The 18954-nt window shown below is 41.1% G+C and overlaps 1 protein-coding gene across 1 annotated transcript; it reads right to left on the reverse strand.

Annotated features, from left to right (window-relative positions):
• Positions 1-1187: 1187 nt before the first annotated feature.
• smad1 (SMAD family member 1) lies at positions 1188-17019 on the reverse strand. The gene is made up of 7 exons (XM_041036570.1): positions 16884-17019; positions 8365-8943; positions 6176-6439; positions 5959-6075; positions 3519-3740; positions 3011-3267; positions 1188-2811 (listed from the first exon to the last, which is right to left on the reverse strand). Exons 2-7 carry the CDS (start codon positions 8762-8764, stop codon positions 2668-2670), a joined length of 1404 nt encoding a protein of 467 aa, XP_040892504.1. The 5' UTR covers positions 8765-8943; positions 16884-17019; the 3' UTR covers positions 1188-2667.
• Between the last annotated feature and the right edge of the window lie 1935 nt (positions 17020-18954).

Raw genomic sequence — 18954 nt, forward strand, 5'->3', positions numbered from 1 at the left:
GATGGTAGTGGACAGGTTTAACCAGCAGATGGCAACAGAGCTTCATTTTCACATCCCATTTTTTCAATGAACCAAATCTGATGTTAAGTCTTGAAAAACTTTGATTTCACTTTCCTTAAATAAATAAATTGCGAATGACAAGGGCCTTGCATTATTTTTTCTAGCCATGGAAAATCTAGAGTATCATTGTTCCAGACCTCTGATGTTATATGAAATTCGTATATACTCGTACACGGGCCTCACACAAGGCTAGTTTTAATTATTTACTTGTTCCATCCATTTATCCATCCATTTTCTGCATCTGAAAAGTGACATGGGGGTCCACATTTCAAAGCAAAGAGGTTGCTCAGAACATTTGGGAATAGATCCAGGGTTTGGAATATTTTAATTTTATACAGTGTGTAGTGGTAAAGTATATGAATTTACTTTCTCAAACTGCTAATTGTTTACAAGTTTAATATGCAAGTGGATTGGCCAACCTCACTATATACAGGACAATAGACACCTTGAATGGGTTTTTAGTACATCACAGGCCTGTGGCATGCAGGGTAGACCAACAGTCCGAGGCTTTTACTCATAGACACTGAGAGTGTCTACTCCACCTGACGTGCTTGTCTGTGAATTTTGGGAGAAACATGCAAACTCTTGGGAGGCAGCAGTACTAACCACTGTGCAACCATACCACCCACGTCATGTACAGTCGAATGAAACTCCTGCACGCAGAAAAACACAGACACACTCGCGTTTCAGTCAGTGATTTCCAAGGGAGCTTCCTGGAAGACTGCGCTAACTGTTCCAGTACTGTCACAATGTGTCCCATAAAACAAGGGAAAACACATGATTTCATGCATTTTCATGCAGTTTACTGGAAAATGCAATTATGCTTAACATTAGTGCAGTTGGATTTCAGATGCACTTATAATTGTTGTGCCTCCCTAATTGAAGGTCTACTCCCATGTGCACACACACACACACACACAAACACACACACACACACACACACACACACACACACACACACACACACACACACACAGTGGTTGATGTTTTTGAAAGTCCCTGACAATACCATGATGCATATTTTCTTAGTATGGGTGGCCTGTAATTAAACAGACAGGGTCACAAAGACACACAAACGCATGCCCTGACAGTGTTCATAAAAGAGACAGACATAATGCAAGTAATGAAACAAATTTATTGAATCTTCCAGTAGAGACTTGATATTCATGGAATAAAACTGCTTTTCTGGGAGCTTTACTGAGCAAAAACGGAAACAAGAAGGAAAAACAAAAATAAAAACAAAAAGTGCAGACAAAAAAAAGGAAAACTAAACAGAAAACAGGTTCAAAAATACAAAAAGAATGTAAAGAGTACAACAGTTTAACAGCAAAGAGGATTGCTCAAAGCATAAAAGAATTAAATGGCAAAATCTGCAATTTATTAAAAAAAAAATCATATTGGGACATCAGTAACTGATACCCTTTTCTCTGTCAACAATTAAAATTTGAATGCTCAACATTTTCCCATAACAGTCATTTAACAAGTTCTGCTCAGTCAATGTAATAAGAGAATGAAGCACAGTCACTGAAATATGTATGTCCTCAATGTGACTCTGTCTTTGACACATTTGATTTTGCTGCAGAGTATACAGCAAGTGACCAACTAAGCTGCACTTGTTTTTGCCTCTGCTTCATATGATGTTCAGCTACCAGTCTTAAATGTGTGACACTACACTAACCAAACTATGCCTTGCAAAACCAGACTGCACAGCACATATTCTAATAGTGAATATCTAAACACTATTCTTTATTTTCTTAAAATTCATTTGAAACACGAGTGTAACACAAGATGAGCAACACTTAAACATTAGTCTTTTATGTCTGAAATGCCCTTTTAGTGCCATGCCCCACACTAAACCCCACGCTAAACTCTCAAACTCCCCTTAAATTTTGCCCTCCTATTATTTTTCATGATTTGTAATATGGGATTTCATTTTCATGATAACTTTGCACTGCTTTAATTTATTAAACTAAAAAAGAACACTATGAGGAAACAGCATACTTCTTTAAGTGTCTGGAGATGATTAAAATTTTCAGTCATACTGGTCATCATCCAAGTCCCTGCTAACTTTGTACATGTCGTAAGTACATTTCATGCCAACCTCATTGCAGTCAGACAGAAAACAGCCGCCAACTGCAATTTCGGTGACCTGGAATGTCCCATAATTATTTCAACTACACACGTACATCTGGATTTCCGAGGGAATATTTAGATGCAAACTAGTTATGAGTCAGAATAATAGAACAATGAAAAAGAGACATTGTGGGAGCAAGATCAGGGAGGATATTTGCATCATGATGAGTGTGATGGTCTAATTATTACAGTTGGTCACAAAGATCAAGTATCTTCCAGTTGCATCACGCTCACCTTACTTACTCCTCTCCCAGTCTGTGAATGTGCCCAATTCAGACGTCCTTCAAGTAGAGAACAAACCAACCCATTTAACAACCTGCCCAACCCTACAGGTCCCAGATCAGCCTGTGTTTTAGTCTAAACCCCAGTTACTGACTAAACCACAAACCAGTCTGGGACCAGCTAGCCCCTATTCTTGTTACTTAGACCAAAATGCTGGAGTGTGGACAGCCACAGGGATGAGGACACTGAAGCCTAGGAGACGGAAGATATAGGGTTGTGGGGGGAGCCCATCTGGGTTAGCACCTTATCCAACCACTGCAGGGGACCATGCAGGTGAATCTCAATCCAGCAGGGTGTGCTGGTCACATCCTGGCGGTGGTACTCTGCTCCCCAGCCCTGGAACATATGGGAAAAACATGGTTTAGGATAAGGACGGGGACACAACTTTTCTTCTTTCTGCTCATTTTTTAAAAACTTATTCATTTCATACTATTTGGACTGTACAATGTGAATGCTGAGATTTAAGTTGAATAATTGCCTAGGTGCAAAAAATACATACTATTCTTGTTTTTTCTTCTCTGTTTGACCAGCCTACCTTAACAAAGCTCATGCGAATGGTACACATCTTTGTGAGCTCATAAACGGCCTCAAAGCCGTGATTGACGGACTGGGCCAGCAGCTCAGCAAACTCCTGGTTGTTGAAAATCTTCAGGCTGCAGCCGCTGGGAATCTTGCATACAGTTGTGGGATGGAAGCCGTGGTGGTAGTTACAGTTACGACTCTGGACGAAGATACTGCTATCACTCAGACATTCTGCGTACACCTCCCCACCAACATAATACAGGTGGACACCTGAGAAGAAGGAGAGGACAAAGTGTTAGGTCACCTGAGGAAGCAAAGCTGTTATGTCATCAGGAAAAACAAGAGCCCCAAAAACATTGCAGTGGTCACTTTAAAATCAATACACTAAAACGTTCTCTCAATTTGTTGTTATTGTTCAGATCTGCTCCAGATCCCAATCCCTATTGACAAAATGAATTGATTTAGTCTCGTCTGCTAAAAGTCAGTGCATCGTAGTCATTGATGGGGTTTGCATACTGCACCTTTGCCAATGTGCCGCCGAGTGTTCTCAATGGTGGAGTTGCGGTTGACGTTGGAGAGCAAGCCGAGACAGAATCGGTTGCGGTTGTTGGAGGGATCTGTGAAGCCATCGACAAGCACACTGGTAGAGGAAGCCTGGAACGCCTCTCCGACACGATTGTTGAGCTCGTAGTAAACAATAGAGCACCAGTGCTTGGGTTCCTCATAGGCCACGGGCTGCACATCTGTGCAGGAAACAAGAGAGTGAGCCGAGTACACTGTACATGCAGAGACAGAAGGAGACACATTTAATGCACATTTAAGGATCCTCTGTGCAGAGAAGCTGCCAGGATTCAGTGATGCCAGCAGAGGCTCAGATGTAAATCTTACTCATCGGTGCAATTATTTCTTCCTAATTGTCCCCTGTAGCCTGTAACAATAATTTGAATTAACATATAGGACCCTCTGGCTACATTTGTGTACATTTACTCTGACCAAAATCAATGCAGATGCATCCTAAAGCATGCAAACTGTCTGTGGTCTGTGTTCCAGCCTTTATTGAGCAGACCAACAGTCAATAGAAGGGATCTGGCCATGCTCTCTGTGCCTGGTATCTCAGAGCAAGCCAGTGCCAGCTGGCCTCACCCTCTCTGAGAGAGAGGAATAAATCATGTTTATCTAAGCACATACTTCTCCCAAACTTCCTCTGTAGGGTGGTACTGGCTAGCAGGTGTGTTTTGTCTGTCCTCTTCCCAGAACTGGCCTACAATAGAGACCCACTCCCCTGTACAGGATGCAGCTTGTGGAAAAGAACTCAAAAACTCCCCATACTCCCACTTCAGGCAAACATTTCAACAGTTCTTCCCGCTACTGCTGTCACCATGTGTGGGCAGAATCTCTAGGCCTTGAGTGCACGATGATAAAAATGTACAAATATTTAGTGGATCAGGTGTGGAAAAGTTCAGACGAAAGTCCAGCAAAGTGACATGAAAATGATTTAACCGCAAACGCTTTGGTGAAACAGGGCAGTCTCTAACCAATTTACAAAGAAAATTAAACATTTAAGGTTTCTTATAATTTGGGTCTTATTTCTATTTTGTCCTTTGTTTTTATCTGTTCTAATAACATTGTGCTCAACAAAGAAATTGCTGAGGTCCGGGAACATGGTGACACGGCTACCACAAGGTCTGACAAGGCAAGAAACATGAGCCAGTAAGACTATCAGACAGATTGTAAACAAACCAACAACTAAGCCAAATTATGTAAATCAGTGGTTCCCAACCAGAGGGTCTGGATCCCAACAAGAAGCTGAATGATAATTATCACACTTTGAAATGGAAAAACAACAAAATTCTGTTACACACAATTGTTTTTCACACATTTCCTTTGAAATACTGTATAGTTTACCTCCCCAGGCCTCTAAGCATTATTCTGAGACCGGAAAATCACTCCTGATTTGCCATGCAATCAATCTGTAGACCCACAGACTTTGTTATGAGGGGTTACAAACAGAAAAGTGTAAACCACTGATCAAAAACACTTACTGTATTTGACAGTAAAATCAAAAGTGAGAGAACTTGGAATACTAGCAATAATCCCTCACTGCATAGGAAAATTGTGTGTACTAACTATGTAAGTATAGTAGGACAGAGTGTAATACAGAATGCTAGTCTATAGACTGATGGATGTTTACATTTGACAGTATGAGTCATGATTTTATCATTAATTTTTTTGGGAGGTTTGTATCTAACCATCTGGCTACACTTCTCTTCCCCCAGATTTCTTATTAGAAATAGCACCATGTTCCTTGGTTTCAACAATCAACCTAATGTGTACGTTTGTATTACTACACAACAAAAAAAAAAGTTCAATACATGTCCATAGCATGCTCTATTACAAATTCATGAATGCTGCGCTCAGATGTGTATGCCCAACATAATAAAGGCAAAACCACAAAGTTGAGATAGCAACAATTATTGCACCACACTTCAGATCTGAAAGTCGGAGGTAATTAGTGAATCTTATCATTAACGAGTTTCCAGTCATTACCACCAGCAGAGATGACATAAGCCCCAGCTTTTATAGGCCTCATAAAACCACTCTGAGGCCTGGCTTAATTTGCTGAGTCTCTGAGCTTCCCCTGGGCTTGCACCCACAGACGAGGGCTCACTGTAAACTAGCAGATCCTTTTCCACACACTGTTCAGGTTTTATCAGGACATGGCATAACAACCCCACTAAGATTTTTCTTTCTTTTTTTTTTTTGCATTTGGAGTTCAACCTCGAGAGAAATAAAAAAAAAAAAAAAAAAAAAACTTTAAAAACAACCATGCTTCCCAGAAATCGTTGCACCTGCAGATCAAGGTGAGCAGGTGCAGACAGCTTTATGTGGATGATATCACCATGAACACAAGGATGTGTGTGTGTGTGTGTGTGTGTGAGAAATAGTAACTGCCATGGTTACCTGCCCGGTTGTTGCTCTCTAGAGGCAAGGGTGGAGCCATGAGGTTGGTGTCCATTGGCTGGGGGCAATCCTGAGTCATTTGCTCCTCTGGGGGCATGTAGGCAGGAGGGGGAGTCTCTGCATCAAGAAGGGGGCAGAACAAAGACAAGTGAGTTGTTGCTGTTCAGCACAGAGGAAAGGGAAGACAAGTGGAAGATAATTTACTGTTGCATCTCACCTGGCATCTGGAATGGACTGCCGGGGTCCGAGCTGGATGGTGAATGAGGGAAGGTGGCGCTGCTGCCGCTTCCCGGTGAGTTCGGGTAGCTGTTTCCCGGTGAATGCGGGAAGGGCATGGTGTTGGCCTGAGCAAAGGACTCTGGGAAAGTGGCATTCTGGGGCATGTGCGGCTCGTTCTGTTGTAGAGGATTGCGGAAGCGAGGGAGCATTGTATGCTTGGCGTTGAACTCGCTGTTCCTCGGTACCAACACAGGCGGCAGCACTGGGGAGGGAGAAATAAAAATGGTTAAAACAGGATGCTTTGATCCATTGGCAATATTTTAGCCAATCCCATATGATTTCCAGTGCATAGGGAAGTTAAATTTAGAAATCCTTTTAAAAATGTATCTACTTTTAGGCAAACAAAACACTGATGTGGCACTTAGGGCTTTTAAAGCTCTTGTTATTGTTCAGTGATTTGTGTGACTTGGCTTCTGTGACACCACAACTGGATTTAATAAATAACTTAATCTATCTCTGACAATCTAATAATTAATGTACTAATCATTTCAGCACTGAAAACGCTGTGTACTTTCATGCACATCCAAACCTGAACATACAATCTGAGTAAGAACTGAGTTATTTGAACCCACGATAATAAATAAATGTCTTTCTGGCACTTTTTATGATTCAACATTCTGAGCGCAGATGTCCCTGCATTTTTAAAATGTCAGCTTCCAGCCTGTTGGTCTTAGCCAGCAGTATCTGGCCCAGATTCTCAGGTTTCTGCTCAGAAAAGACATTTTGAGGCGAGCCATTTGTGAGGAATTCATCACTTAGGGTAAATATCCTGGCTGATGTGAGGGCTATTCAGGTGCAGTACATAGAAACCACAGAGATATGCTCCACTTGTGTCTATAAATACTTGTGCAGATAAATAAAGCTGGTGCTGAAATTTTAGACGGGGCCCGCACTGCTGTCAGTGTTCCTGCAGGTAGGCCGCGTGTGCTTCACTGGGCCAGTGCATCAGTGTAGCAGTTTATTTCAAAGGTTATAAGTGGAGCTGGCGGACAGCTGTGGTGTTTGGTAGAATAGTGAAGGGAGATTGACAGGAAGTGTGTGTGTGTGTAGGCGGGTAGTGTTGGGGTAGATGGGAAGGGGAGGGGGTGTAGTGTGGACAGACAGGTGCTCTTGGGTTGAATCACCTTAGGCCCCTGTCTAAAACAAAAAATGTGCAAGGCAGGCAACAACTCTTTCCTCCCATTGTGTGCGGGTGACTGGCTTCCTGTCCCAGCTATCCTCAGAGAAACTGTGCGTGCAGTCATGGGTGTGTGTGTATCCTCGTTTTAGTAGCACACGTGTAAGTACGCGTCTGTGTGCCTGTGTGTGTCTACATGTGTGCATAAATGAGTTCAGAGCATGCCCAAAACAAAGCCCTTATTCTTCCCCAGATGGAATTTCCTGCTACACACACACATGAACGAACACACACACATGCACACACACACACACTTGGCCCTTTACACACTTAACACTCTGCACACAGCTGTTTCTATCTAGTCAGCTGACCCTCACTTTCTGTTTAGTAAGAGGCCAAATAGTGTTTGATTTGTCTTGTTTTTCCACTACCTTTGCAGTCAAGGCCCCGTGGCTCAGGAATGACCTGCCCAAGGTAATAAAGAAGGCTGGGTCAGTGTCATTTTTTTTTTTTTTTTCCTTCGGGGCTTTTTTTTCTACTCTTTCTTGTATTGCACATAGTTAGTTTTTTATGTATTTGATTAGAATTTACATTTTACATTTTAACTTGCTGTCTTTCATCTGCTGCCTTGTCTAAGGCACTTCGTAACTTGGGTTTTGGGATGTTCTATACAAAATAAAGATTATTACTACACAAAGGCAAAGGCAACATTTCTTCACAATGGACGTAATGTGGTGAAATTTTTCTATCAGCCTTGTTAATAAAACATGTGCAGACCATAAGGCCAGTATATCTCTAAACACAAATTCAGAAAGTTTTTAATTTTACACCATTCATGCATATGTGTTTCTTTGGATGCACTGATTCTTCAGCTTCTGTAACTCTCTCCAGATACTGAATCTGACTCTTCAGTTGAACTGAGGTGTGAAACATAAAGGATCTGTATGTAATATGGTAAGGTTGTATCAGCACCGATGCATGCATCCCTAATTACTTCTGCAGGAACTCACCTGGGCTGTCCACTCGTTTGTAGTGGTAAGGGTTGATACACACATCCTTCTGTTTGGAGCCAAAGGGGTACTCGCAGCACTCCAGGGCCTTCAGCTCATGGTGGGACTGCAGGTCGGGCCAGCGCCACACCCGACAGTAAATGACATGCGGCAGACCTTTCCTGTGGGACACCTGCAGCCGACCGTCCAGAGAGCGGGGGATTGTCACACAGTTACTGGGCTGACCTGGACAGCTGAGAGCCCTCTCCAGCTCTTCCATGGCTCCTTTCTTCTTTTTCAGTTTCTTAACCAAAGCATCCACAGCCTTCTCTGCCCATTTCTCTTCCTCATCTCCCTGCTTCCAACCCAGCAGCCGTTTGACCGCCGGGCTGGTGAAGGAGAAGAGTGAGGTGACATTCATGATGGACAAGCCGCCCTCCTCCCCTCTCCCTTCTGTCCAAAAGAAAGTGTGAGCAGTGATGGGGGACAGTCCAGTCTCAGAAGACAAAGGGTGATATATTACTTGAGTGGTTTTTTTAAGAGTTTCAGATAATCCTCAGCTTCCAAGAAGTCAAATCAGGTCCTCTTGACAGCCACTTACTAGAAGAAAAGGAGAGGCAAGTTAGCATCTGTAAAAATCTCCTTCAAAAGAGATTTAAAATACAATTCTCATGAAACCAGCTCTATCTTTTCTCTCACTAAGTTCCTGCAACTGTGGTGAACGTTAGCCTCTTCTCCTTTTACTTCACTAGTGCTGATGTCTCACCAGAGAAACTTCTGATGAGGCGATGATGTCGGTTATAGCTGTTACAGCCGTGTCAGTCATGACTTCTGGGAAACTGGCAGAGGAGTTACAACGGACGACCTCCCATGAACATCAGTACCAACCAGGCATTCTGCAGATAGCTTCCTGTCCGTATGGCTTGTCACATTACCGCCACCCACTAAAGTCATTTACAGCAAAGGACTTCACAGACTGTGCGCAGTCTATACAACCTGGACTGCAATTATTAACAACTGATTCACTCTTTGGATGACTAAATATGTAATCCTGGAAGAGTCTGACCATCACAAAACCTAAGAATATTCAGTTTACTGAAAATCTTCTTTATTAATCAATAATCATTTCATTGTTCAATATCAATAAATCAGTTTTCCAATAAAATGTAAGAGAACTGTGGCTTTACCACAGCCAGGTTTACAATAACATAACATAAAACTGACAAAGGCAACAAATCCTGATATTTGAGAAGTTAGAGCCAGAAAATGTTTGACATCGCTGAAGGGAGTTTTTTTAGGGAGTTATGTGTGAACAACTTCTCTCTTCATGTTTTTTATGCTGTTTAATTAAGCCAGCACAACATCAATACGCCTTTTAACAACTTGTTAATTAAAAATCAAATTATTTTCATTATCAATCAATCTGATGATTGTGTTCTTGATTAATCATTATCAGGACAGAATTCATAATTCACAACTGTTAACTGTAAGTCAAAGTATACGTATGTGAGGTATGCAAAGATTATTCAGATTTTAGAGGAATGAGTTTGAATGAGCAGCCTGCTGAGGCAAACGTTCTCCGAAGCTTTTAACACCAACAACCAACAAACACTGGTATTGGGCAGGAATCTGGCAATGTGTGGGACAATAAAAAGGAAGTGCATGTGGACCCCAGGAATAAATGTGCCCATTCACTTGGGTCCCACAGGAGCAATTCAGTAGCCAGGAGGTGCACGCATTCTAGCTCTTAAAAGGGAAAACAAGAGCGCATTGAGCTCTCCCAGTTCCACCTTCTTTTCAAGTTTTCCTGAATGCAATTAGGGAGATAAAACATAGTTATGGCTGAGGTTTGGCTGCACATGAATGTTCAGATGCAATCCCACAATCAAATAAACAGCTTGTCAGAAATCCACCACCTTTTATCCGTACTGACTCACGGTTGAGGATGCATCACTCTCTGACAGTAAAGCCTGCAGTATATTGGATTTCCTGCGAGCAGGAACAAATACATCATTAAGACTGCTCTGTAGTTATTCTTGGCCCTTCAGATTATGGGATGAATAGCGATTTCTATCTTTGTCAGCTACTGCATGTGTGGGCTACATCATACGGACAAACGGGCAGGGAAGTTTGATGAGAACAGGTGCTGTTCACAATGCGTGTGTGTGTGTGTTGTGGAAGCTCTGGACACCTACTACGGCGAACCACACTGATTGGTAAGCTGCAAGTTGCAACTGCACTTAGCCACTGAAATCAGATTGGCTAATCACAAGTGACACTGAACTACAAACATATGAGGGAGGGGACATACGGGTGGACTAGGGTGTGTCTATATGTGTGTACGTGTTTGATCGTGTGAGATGGAGGGAAAACATATCTCAACACTGATGTCTCTCATGTCTCAAGACCACATTATGATACTGCACACTGCTAGCATCATATGAACAACCCATAAGAGAGACAGGAAACAGGCTGCATAGTCATCTCAAGCACGGCAGCGGCATCGCTGACATCACTTCCTCTTGCTGAGACCTACAGGTTTTTCCATAGGTGTGGGGTGGGAAAGAAAAATGCTAATTTCCTAAAATCAAGCCAACTTTGACCTCTCTCTTTTATCTGTAGTAAAACATGAATAACAAGTGGAGGAGAATGGGTCAGAAGCTGGGTCACTGAAGCAATCAGAGTTCTGTGACGTTGCCTGAAACTTCATATATAAATTATTCTTTTTATTAATGATGGACATTGACATGAAAAGTGAGACTGCAACAAACGATTACTTACATCATTGATAAATCTGCAGTTATTTGCTTTATGAATCAAATTACTATTTTGTGAACAAAACATCAGAAAATAAAAAATTAATTTCCATCACAAGATCCCTGGGCCTTCAAAAACATATTTTTTTATGCTGGAGGTCTACATTACATCCAATGGCAACATGATAGAGATAAGAGACAGAAACTCAACCAAATAAAAAAAACACAGTGAACTGTATATTTAAAAGGTTTTCATAGGTGTTAAAAAATGTATACATTTAAAACTGAACAAACAAAACAGATAAATAGAAAGCCTCTTTTTCACTTAACAAAAGAAGCCATCTGATCAAGTAAGCAAGACTGCAAATCTGACCCAACTTTTGATACCTACCTTTACTTTTTTGGCCCCTGAAGCTATGATGCATTTCTATTGCTATTCCCAAAAACATTGGTCCTGCCCGACTACAGTTGTAATGATGCAGATTCAGCAGTTCACTTGATTTCAGAATGGGTATTATGGGCGTCTGATGCAAAATTGGCTCAGCGCATCTTCGCACAAAGCAAAACACATTCTTAAGAGCTGAATGTGAAGCATAACAATAAAACATACAGTTCAAAAGGCAAAACCAGCAACATCATGTTTGTACCAGGGTCACCATCCAGACACAGAGGGAGACGTTTTGATCCACTACCAGCCACAGAGCTGCTTTGATGGCCTCCCGGTGACAGCTCACACTATCAGCACAAGTTCAAGACTAGCTGCATAAAGACAAGCTTTAATCCATTTCAGATGGAAGACTGCAGAAAGTTCTGTATTATAACATCTGAAGCAGGCCTCACAATCCTCTGCTGTCATTCAGCTGCAGCTGGAGACCATATCTTTTGGATATTTTCAACCCTGACAGTCAGTAATATCTGACTGGTGGCCTGACCACATGCTTATTTAAAGAGTCTGATATGGCTTTGTGCTGCTTCTTTGGACAATGCTAGTTTAGATTTGTCTGAGAGGCAGTCAAAATATAAAAGCGCCATTGTGCCTCCCTGTTCCAGTGCCTATGTATAGACTAGGATGTCTGCATGACATAAACAGGCTTTTTGGACGCCAGCTTTCCAAATGATTCGCTGAAAATTTTCACTTTAAATAGAACTAGTGTTCACATGAAGGCCGTTTTGAAAATTGGCTGTCAAAACTAATTCTGAATACAATAAGTTTATCTCAGATCTAATCAAAATAAAAGCGCTTTGTTTAAAATTCTGGTACACAATTTGTCACCATGAAAGATCTTGATTCCATCACTCTTCGCTCAGAGAAAAGTTTCAGTCTCAGTTGGTCACAAATACCACAAATCATAAACATACTGAAATGAATTAACGCTAGCTGATTTCTGTTTATAGTTAATAGAAGTTAATCTTGCATGCACCATGCAGATAAAAAAATGTAGATTTAAAGGCCGTCTCTCAACTAACTGTACAGCTGTGCTGATCTCATCCATTCCTGTTTCCATTTTTGTGGCGCTATTTTTTTTTTTTTATGGATGAAGCTATTTTTCTGACTCTGAGCCAGGAAGATGACATTCTCATTCTTTATCCCACCTACAAAGCTCTGATTGGCTCAGCTGATTTCCAGCTGGAACAGCTGTCAAGAATCTGTGAAAAATCCCCTTTACAACTTCCCAGAGCACAAGGTGACGTCTTTCAATTGCTTGTTTTGTCCAACCAAGAGCCCAAAACAAAAATGTATTTAATTAAATTCATAACACAGGAAAAGTAGTAAACTGAATTGGTCAAGGGCTGCCATGTAACGTTTTCATTATTGATTAATCTGTTGATTATTTCTTTGATTAACCGATTAAGTGTTTGGTCACTAAAACATCAGAAAAAGAGTGGAAAAGGTCAGAGGCGTTGTTTACACTTCGCAGTCACACTCGGCAAAGAAAACCAGCAAACCTGCACAAATGGCGAGCTGGGACAGATACATTTTTGGCGGCTCTGTACGTAATCATCAGCCTTTGAGAGTCATAGCGCGTGTCTCATGAACAGTCACACAGATGCCTGCACACACCGTCATTTACACAACAGCTCCATAAAACCCCTGACATTCCCTACAGCCATATCCAAGCGACGCTCTCTCGATATTGCATTAGCGGTAGCTTGTTATGGCCATCAGTTAGCCAATCGGGCAGAGAGTGAGGCTAATGGGAGCACAGAGTGGGATCATGCGACACTGACAGGCGGAGGCTTTGACCCACCTGGTGCGAGCTGTTAGCCACTACACTAGCCCCATGGATCATTTTGCACCACTCCAGTGTCTGTTAATCAATTTAGGCCTGGGCTGTGTAGGATGAGGAGGCAGTAATGATGCTCTCTGGACCCTCCCCGGGGACGGAGCATTATAAAGAAGCTACATTATTTATCAGCAGGGTCCTGGATGGGGCCTCCATTAGCCCCCGCTCAATGGAGTCACTGGCTATAAACAGGGGAGTGCAGGAAGAGAGAGAGAGAGAGAGAGAGAGAGAGAGAGAGAGAGAGAGAGAGATAAAGGGAAAGAGATAGAAATAAAGGGGGAATGATGCAAAGAGAGAAAGAGAGAGAGAAAGAGAGTGAAGGTGAAGCCAGAGATCTAAGACAGGCTGAGTGTTTTGGACAGAGAGAGAGAGAGATTGAGAACACTCATATATCTGGTCTCTTCACTGAGTACTTCTGGATTAACTGCCTTCAAGGGTCATTACTAAGTAAATAGTGACACTACAGGGACACAATATATGCTTTTTCACAAATACAAATCATGACAATGCAGCCATGAGGCATGAAAGCATCCCTAGAAAAGGAGCTATAGGGAAGTTCAATATCCCTTTGACGTATTAGCTATTAAATAAGGTCTGAAATTTCAATACTTGTACCGTTATGATAGTTTCCGACAACCAGTTAGACAAACACCACCTTAAGCAATGGAAAACTGTGATGAGCATGTTTCTCTATATTCTGACATTTAATAGATTAAATGATTTATCGGGCAAGTTATCAACAGATCAGTTAACAGAAATGAATTGTGAGTTGCAGCTCTTGTAGCCATGTTTTCAACAAAAACTCTTTTATTCGTTTTCCAAAAGAATTCAACCTTCTCAAATGTTAAATGTTGTATAAATAAAAGCAGCTGCACAAGAACTTTGCCTGAACAAAATGGTCTAAAATTGGCAAAATCTTTATTTAATCCGTCTTTATTCATACTATGTGATCAAAGAAAATTCACACAAGACTGCAAATCTGACACGACATTTGAAGCCAGATTTTAGAATTTGACAATTTTTGATACTAGAGCCAATATTTAAGAAGGATTCCTCAATTTTTGTTATTGAAGAATTATATGAAAAATATGTAATGAGTGAGACATTTTACAGTTGAAAAATAAACCTGTCAGTGCTCTCTGGTGTATAAACTTACAAGATCAACATACATTTAGAATTTCTTTACTGCAATTTCTTTGTAATTATTGGCAAACATCTGCAGTACTATGTCTCCAATAACCTAATACTGGCTGATATGTCAGCCTGTCCTGTTTAAAGAAAGTATTGAGGTTCAATAGCCAGGCCTAATAACCAGAAAATGCTGATTTTTGCCACAGCCACTTCAGTCACATTCAACAGTCTAAGAGCGAAGCTTGAAATAACCACAGTGAGACGTGAGGTGTTGCCCTTAGTGACCAGACATGCCATTGACCTTAAACTCACTGGGGTCACTTTTCTTCACAAACACCAACACATACACAACTCTGGCCTAGTAAAGATTACACTACAATACAAGTGAGTGAAAACAAGCTATCACATCACTTCAGGTACGACACAGAAAACAGCAGAAAAACTCTGTGGTCAGTATTGTGCAGACTTCAGAGGGGCTGAACTGGGATCAGATTCTTTATGTCCCCCGACGCACCAGTCCACACATGACTGTAGACGTAACTAGCCAACACATGGGGTTTCAAGCAGCTATCTCAACCATGCTTGGCACTCAGTGTTGGGTTAGTGTTGTGTTAGGGTGGACACCTCACCGTGACACATGGCAGGCTATGTTGTTCTGACCGTACAGACACACAGGAGGGTTTTGACGTTGTTCACTACTGTTGTGACTGACTCTCTGGATACAGGAATGCCACTAACCTATATTTACACCTTGTAGTTGAGTAGTTTTTTGCCTTTGCTACAGTCACACATAGCGAGATAGTAACAAGTCTGTAAGGACAGACTTAGGTATACAGAGGCAAATAAATAGTGTGCTATGTTTTGTATGTATACAAAAGGGAATTAAGCTCATAAAAGTCCACTATATCTGCACTTCCATTTATCAAAGAGCCTTCATCCTCATTTCAATCCTACAGAAACAGCATTTGTTTAATTTTCAAACAGAACTTAAAGCTGCATGCCTTGAGAATGCACGACAATAAAAACAATTGGAAGTAAATCACAGACAAGGACAAATTCCTGTCCTTTGGGTAATCTGATATGTCATCTTCAATAATGTCAGGAGATCTAGCCTTAGCTGCTGTACGTCTCTCTCTTACCCTTTTCCTCTCTCCCTCTCTCACATGAACACTTACACAGACACACAGATTCATAAACACATTGGTATAACTAGAAACACACACATGGGACACAGGTCCACGCCAGTGCACCAGTCCAAATAGCCTCAGTGAAGACAGTACAGTAATGAAAACAGTGAGATGTAAAGGTATGGCATGTGTAGATCTGTAACCAGGGCAGGGTATTATACTGCATTTATACTTCCTTGTTCCTTTTACACTTTTTTTAGTCGCATCAAACAATAATTAATTGAGTGTATATTACAATAAGACCACCCATCAATCCATATGCCATAGTTTAACAAACCAGAAAGCCCTAAACAATGCATTAACGACTATACCACTAGTTTATATACTATAGTACAAAGATGAAAGGATTAGTCGATAAATCAAGTGGTTGATTGTCAGAAAATTAAATCAACAGTTTTGATAACTTCAATCATTTTTCGAGTAGAAATGCTAAGTATCTGCTGTTTCGTGCTTCTTAAAATGCCAGGGTTTGTTTCTTATCTCGATTTTATATTATTCTAAAGTCAATATCTCTCACAGTTGGACACACAAATCACGCGATCTGAAGTCATCATCCTGGGCTTTAGGAAGTTATGGTGGGCAATTTCAACAATTAGACTGCCGTTTATTCGTCAAGAAAAGGTGTTTAACACACACAAAAAATTATCTATCAATTCACATCCTGTAGCCTAACGCCCTACACCATGTGTCTTTCAAAGCAGCAGAACAACATATAGTCCCTGCTGAAGCCACTACAGAGTTTACAAGTGCTTGTATGATGGATGCTTTGGAGAGACTTGAGCACAATTAATGGTGTTTTCAGTGTCCAAAAGCAGTCTTTCTACAGCCGTCCTACTGGAACTGACTGTAAACTACAGCAAAACTGTAAATTATCTTAGATTATTACAAGATTAGGATATTGCTTTATCAACACACTGCTGCTTTTAACACGTAACCTGAACAATTAGTTTTACACCTTCATGAAAATGTGGCTAAATCTGCAACCCCAGTCAGATACCGTGCGTAAAAGGAAGAAGAAAAAAAAAAGTTTGAAAACTGCCAACTAGATACACTGTTGAGCTGATAACCACCAGGGTCTATTTCGTTACAAACAGTGCTATGCACACTATTACGAGCGAAAATACAGACACGGAAACTTTTCATTTAGCAAAGTTAAAAATGAAAACAAAAGTTTACAGTACCTTTTCTTTCACTGCAGCCCTCTCTCTTTCTCTCTGTGAGTGTGTGTATGTGTATGTGTGTGTATGTGTGTCTCCTCCTGTGTGCTCTCCCTGCCTGTCTTCGGTCTGCTCGGCCTGGCGTCAGTGAGTCGCGGAGCCGTCTCACCCTCCGCTGAGCGCCAGTATCACGCCGCGGGATGCAGCCCCGACAATAACAAGACCTACTTTTCACACATCTAATATCTTCGTTCACCGTGCGGAAACGGATTATGTAACTGTGAAACAATGCGGGTTTTTTTTTTTTGTTGCCCTCTCTGATTTCGAAGGAGAGTGTCTTTTCAGATGTTTGGGTTTGTTGCTGCAAACTTGCCCGTTAAAATGGGCAGAGAGGGGGTCTGTTCACTTCAGAGGCTCCCAGAACATCCACGCAAAATATAAAATAATTGTCTCATTTCACTGTTTTCTACCAGCAAATGCACAATGAGAGTTTAAGGCCTTTTTTTAATCTGATTTTAAACTCCCACTGACCTGGTACCTCTTCAAATTCAAAATACCACAAACACATCTTAAATGGGGACTTAAAGATTGAACAAAACACTAATTAGTAGATTGTCAGGTTCAAACAAAGGCTACACCGACCATAAAATGGCCTGTTTAGAAACATTCATTCATTCTCCCTCTCTCTGTTCTCACTAAATCTAACAGTTCTTCTTCTTCAAACTTGGGCCAAATAAGCTCTTGTAGTAGTTTAAACTGACAGACAATCGACTTGGTGGTTTATCTGTAGTGAACTGCACCGCACTAAGCCTGACTCTCAGTTCCCGCTTTGCTTTGACTGTGACTTGATAAGCACTATTTATGCTGTAGGGAGAACAAAAGTGTGAAGGAACAGGGTGAGCACAGGAGCATGCTTACACATGCCATCATTTCAACTTCTCACCTCAAGACAATAGTGCATACACACACACACACACAACGAGCTCAGACCTGATGCAGGTCTTTCCTCCAGTGGGTATATAGAGACATAATTTTGCAATGTCAAGAGCAAAACTTCCAACAGGTATTCAGACCATCTCATTAATATTGCATGATAATGCATGGAAATAGCACTCAGGCAGTGCAGCAGCAGCAGAGGACATGAAGTGTCATTTCCTCAGAAGTGAGCTAAATCAGTCCATTCATACTGGGAGTTACATCTAAGAAGGTTATGTTTTATCTGATCAAAACCGAGATGAAGAGGTGAATTCCTCTTGATAATAAGAGTCAAAAAAAGGAAGTCGTCTCAGAGCACAAGAATAACTTCATTTTAAAAAGTCAAGGAGATTTTATTGCTAAAAATACACTTACACAGAAATAAGAATGTCAAAATGCCATAAAACACAGTTGCAATAAATAAATTAACCTGCTGATTATTTTCTTGATTAAGCGATTGTTTGGTTTATGTCAGAATATAGTGTAAAATGCCTGTTGTCAATTTGCACAGTCCAACCAACAGACCAAAACCTAAATATGTCCACTTTAAAAGTATTAAATCCCACATTTGAGAAAAGGGAAACTGCTTTTTCCCCCATTTTTGCTTAGAAAATGGATGAAAACGTTTAGTTAATACTGATAACAGCGGCCTTTTAATTTCCTGTCCATGACTTATTAACTAAGCCCTACATACAAGCACATGGCATCAATAATTAAGTACTGACTAACATACACCACAAGCGTTTCTTATGATGAATACAACAGAAATATTATTATTTAGTGTTAATAAGCTCTGACTTACTCTAAATACTTAAGAGCAACGAAGAAACATTGGGTCAAATAATAGAATTCTTAATAATAATAATTTTAAAAAAACTCCACTGATGTGATGGAAACAAAAGAAGCTTTTTCAGTGTTTCAGGAGCTCATCAGTCAAGTTCAGGGTTGCCGCGGTGAGGGGGGACTAGATTATCTGAAGGACAGGCGGAGGGAAACCGTTCCGAGCGGAGGAGGCTCCTGGCGCAGGTGACGTCACGGCGCTGGCGACAGAATGTCTGAGTAAGGCGGGAGCGAGCTGCACGTGAATAAATCTGGGAAAACAGTGCGAGCAGGGGGGAGG

This window comes from Toxotes jaculatrix, chromosome 4 (genome assembly GCF_017976425.1).
Source record: "Toxotes jaculatrix isolate fToxJac2 chromosome 4, fToxJac2.pri, whole genome shotgun sequence".
In the NCBI taxonomy this organism is placed as follows: domain Eukaryota; kingdom Metazoa; phylum Chordata; class Actinopteri; family Toxotidae; genus Toxotes; species Toxotes jaculatrix.